The 3,750-nt window shown below is 45.8% G+C and overlaps 1 protein-coding gene across 1 annotated transcript; it reads left to right on the top strand.

Moving 5' to 3' along the window:
* Window positions 1-230: 230 nt before the first annotated feature.
* On the top strand, window positions 231-3,406 carry LOC125539860 (tRNA (guanine(10)-N2)-methyltransferase homolog). The gene is made up of 6 exons (XM_048703393.1): window positions 231-562; window positions 658-869; window positions 1,001-1,318; window positions 1,394-1,468; window positions 1,646-1,720; window positions 2,697-3,406. The coding sequence occupies exons 1-6, from the start codon at window positions 361-363 to the stop codon at window positions 3,240-3,242; spliced, it is 1,428 nt and encodes a 475-aa protein (XP_048559350.1). The 5' UTR covers window positions 231-360; the 3' UTR covers window positions 3,243-3,406.
* The last annotated feature ends 344 nt before the right edge of the window (window positions 3,407-3,750 follow it).

The raw sequence follows: 3,750 nt of genomic DNA, 5'->3' as shown, positions 1-3,750 counted from the left end.
AACATATTTTTAAATTGCAGAAGAATTTTTTAACAGGAAATTTTGAATTGTAGAAATATTTTTTAAACGTATGAATAATATTTATAACTGTGATGAACGCTAAAGAAACTAGCAAAAACCAACGTAGGAAACCAGCAATAAACCCAGAAAAAACGCAGACCCAAATCAACGTTACAGGAACACTGTATAATGGGCCGGGCCATGAAGGGGCCCCCTATAGGCGAGAGTGCGAGCGAGCTCGCTACGGCCAATACCTAGACGCTCCCAGCTTCGATTCCCTCCACCCCGCCGCCGCCGGAGACGCCACGCCCTCCGCCGTCGGCGACCTGCCCGAGGTACGCAGAAAGCAGAGGCGGAGAGATGTGGTACCTTTGCGTCTTCTACCACCGGCTCCTGGACTACCGGCGGCCGGAAGTGCAATCGCTCGCCGAGCTCTTCGGTGGCCCCGGCGCCGGGGACGCCGTCGAGTGGCGCATGCCCGAGAACCACCACGAGGACTCCCCCTTCCACCTCGTCCGCCTCCCCGGCGACGAGCGTCTTGCCGCGCAGATCGCCAACCGCAGTAAGCGAGCTCCCCTCTCCATCCTTTCTTGATTTATACTGTACTACTGTACCTAGCATCTCGCGTTTATCCCGGACACCGCGTGCATGTGCCAGGCCTGCTCGTGAAGGGGATCTTTGAACTATGGGGACAAGGCGCCACCTACGACGAACTGGAGAAGGCCATACGGGAGTACCCCGACGAGAGGAAGCTGCCGTACCTGACGCCGGAAAGCTCGTTCAAGATTGTCGTCGACAGCTTCGGCAAGGTGATCAGCTTCGAAGAGCAGAATGAGATCATAAAGGGGTTCACTTACATCCCATTCGAGGTTGCTGCCACAATTCTTCTACTACCTTGTAGTTGTACTATTAATTCGGTAATTCCAGTTTCCAGAGGTAGGCATTCGTGGATGCCAATTGTTCATTCTTCTTATGGTGGGTGTTGTTTCTCTTGTTTTAGGGCCGTGTTAATTTGAAGAAGCCCGAACACAAGTTCTTTGTCTTGGAGACCGATGATTATGGGTCACAGAATGGCCTCCCACCAGTTGTCCAGAAGACGGTATTCTTTGGCCGGGAGGTTGGAGCAGCAGATAGGCATCTATTGCCGATGTATCAGCTGAAGAGCAGGAAGTACATTGGTCCGACTGCAATGGATTGTGAAATGGCGTTTCTCATGGCCAACCAGGGGCTCACACGGCCTGGGAAACTTGTGTATGACCCTTTTGTTGGCACTGGGAGTATTCTAGTCGCTGCTGCACATTTTGGAGCCATGACTATGGTTTGTGCTTATTGCAGAAATAAATACATAGCTGTGCTTTTGCTAGTCAATGTCTCGCTTATAAAGTTCTTTCAGGGTGCAGATATTGATATAAGGGTTGTGCGGGATGGTCGTGGCCCTGATTGCAACATTTGGAGCAACTTTGAGCAGGTAATTAGGTGGACCTGACCAAATTTCAGTTCAGAGAAGCATCTTGCATGCTTGCTACGAGACCGTCTGAATCCTCATTATTAGATCTTGAAGTAGTACATCTTATTTAGTTTGTGAGTTGGTGGATAGTGGGTACCTATAATTCATCTAATGTATTGACCATATTGTCTTATTCAGTACAAGTTGCCAGAGCCTTTGTGTGTGCTGCGAGCAGATAACAACCTGCCACCTTGGCGTCCAGGATTGAAGGAGGTACACTATCCTACATTTTGTGTTGTTTGTGCAATGTTTCAGTGCATCACTGTTGCAGTTTTGGAATTGTTCATAGTGACTGGTCGGAAATGAAGAAAAGCATCAGCAACTACGTCCCTTTTGCACAAATGCATGCTGCCGAATGTTTGTAGTTGTGCTTGAAGTCTTGCATGGACACATAATGACATGATACTCACATAGTCACATAGTCGAATGCTTATATGACCTTCATGTGGTTGTTATATTTAGCTTAATTTGTAACAAATTCACCATGAAATGTTTGTTTTTTAGTCCCATGAGAAAATTAATTGATGGTGATAGCACAACGCCTAGCGCTTAATCTGCGCCTTGGCCATTAAAGCGCAAGGCAGTGGCAAAATGCACAATTTTTTTAACTATGCTTAAAAGCAGTATGTGGAGCATACTGTATAAACTACTGGGTGATATATCAACTGAATTACTATGTGAAAAAATCTTTAGATTATTGTGAGATAGAACAACTGTATTATGTTAAAATTGCTCTGTGATTGTGATTTCAATTGTGCTTATATGATACTCACAGTCACATAGTTGAATGTTTATATGACCTTCATGTGGTTGGTATATATCCATCTTAATTTGAAACAATGAAATGTTTGATGTTTATAGTCCCATGAGAAAATAATTGATGGCAATTGTATTTGCTTAGTACTCCTTAAAAGCAGTACCTGGAGCACACTGTAGAAACTACTGCAAGATATATCAACTGAATTACTTTGTGAAAAAAATCTTTAGACTATTGTGTGATAGAATAAATGTACTATTTTAACATTGCTTTGTGATTGTGGTCTAGAACTGAACATTGCATCTTTCCTTTGATGCTAGTATTATGAGGTTATCTTCTGTGTAAGCTGCATGCTGCTACTCCTCGGATACTGTCTAATTATATTGTCCTGGTCACAAGAAATGATAAGCTACTGCTGCTTTTGTCCATCAGATATTTGATGCAATCATTTGTGACCCCCCATATGGTGTTCGAGCGGGTGGGCGCAAGTCAGGTGGTCGGAAGCTCCTAAAAGGAATCATCCCTCCGTACACAGTTCCGGACGAGAAGAGAGAGAACCACATTCCATCAACCGCACCATATAGCCTTGCGGAATGTGTTCACGACCTGCTCCACCTTGCTGCGAGAATGCTGGTGGTTGGTGGCAGGCTCGTCTTCTTCTATCCAATGTTGCGGGAGGATGATGTTGCTGGTGTGGCAAAATTTCCAGAGCACCCCTGCTTCAAGCTGGTCTCCTCCTGCGAGCAGATCCTAAGCCTGCGGTACAGCCGGGTCCTGCTGACCATGGTGAAGGTGGGGCCCTACACGGAGGAGGTCGAGAGGATGGGCGAGGAACGGCACCAGGAGTTCAGGGAGAACCACCAGAAATGGATGGAGGAGGGCAACCTGCACACCGCCGTGTTCAGCCCGGCGGAGCATGATAAGAAGCCCGAATCTGACAGAGGTTCCAAGCCCAAGTACAGAGGCAAGTACGTGTAGTGGTGGAAACACTCTGGGATCGATGACAATTTTGTTGATCTTCTGTTGTTTGTATCTTCTTGTATGGCTTGTGCTAGGTTTGCAAGCTAGCGCCAATTAGTGCAAGGAACTGTATGATGAACTCTCAACTTGATATCATGCCAGAGGCTAGCTCATTTTGATGATGACTTGTGGCTTTTTTTAATTATCTTTCCTGGCTACTACTTAGTCCCACGTATTGTAGCTCTAATCAATCCAAAAAACACTTTAGTACCAAAACCTCGTTTTTTGACTTAACACACTCTAACATATCCCCAGTAGAGCTTAAAATCCAAAAGAAATTGTGGCCCCTCCATCCTGAAACATTGACCAAACCGTCCCCACCCAAAAATCATCCCAACCTGCGAAATTCAGGTTGGAAGACTTCTCGGTTTCCATCCGCTGCCGGCCGTAAAAGACAAATGAAAACAAGTCTAAGAGCATCTACAACCAGACTTGCCTAATATGAGTGTATATATGTCGGCGAGCA

This window comes from Triticum urartu, chromosome 2, assembly GCF_003073215.2.
Source record: "Triticum urartu cultivar G1812 chromosome 2, Tu2.1, whole genome shotgun sequence".
In the NCBI taxonomy this organism is placed as follows: Eukaryota; Viridiplantae; Streptophyta; class Magnoliopsida; order Poales; family Poaceae; genus Triticum; species Triticum urartu.
The sequence above is the reverse complement of the archived record's forward strand: the minus strand, read 5'-3'. Positions and strand labels throughout refer to the sequence as shown.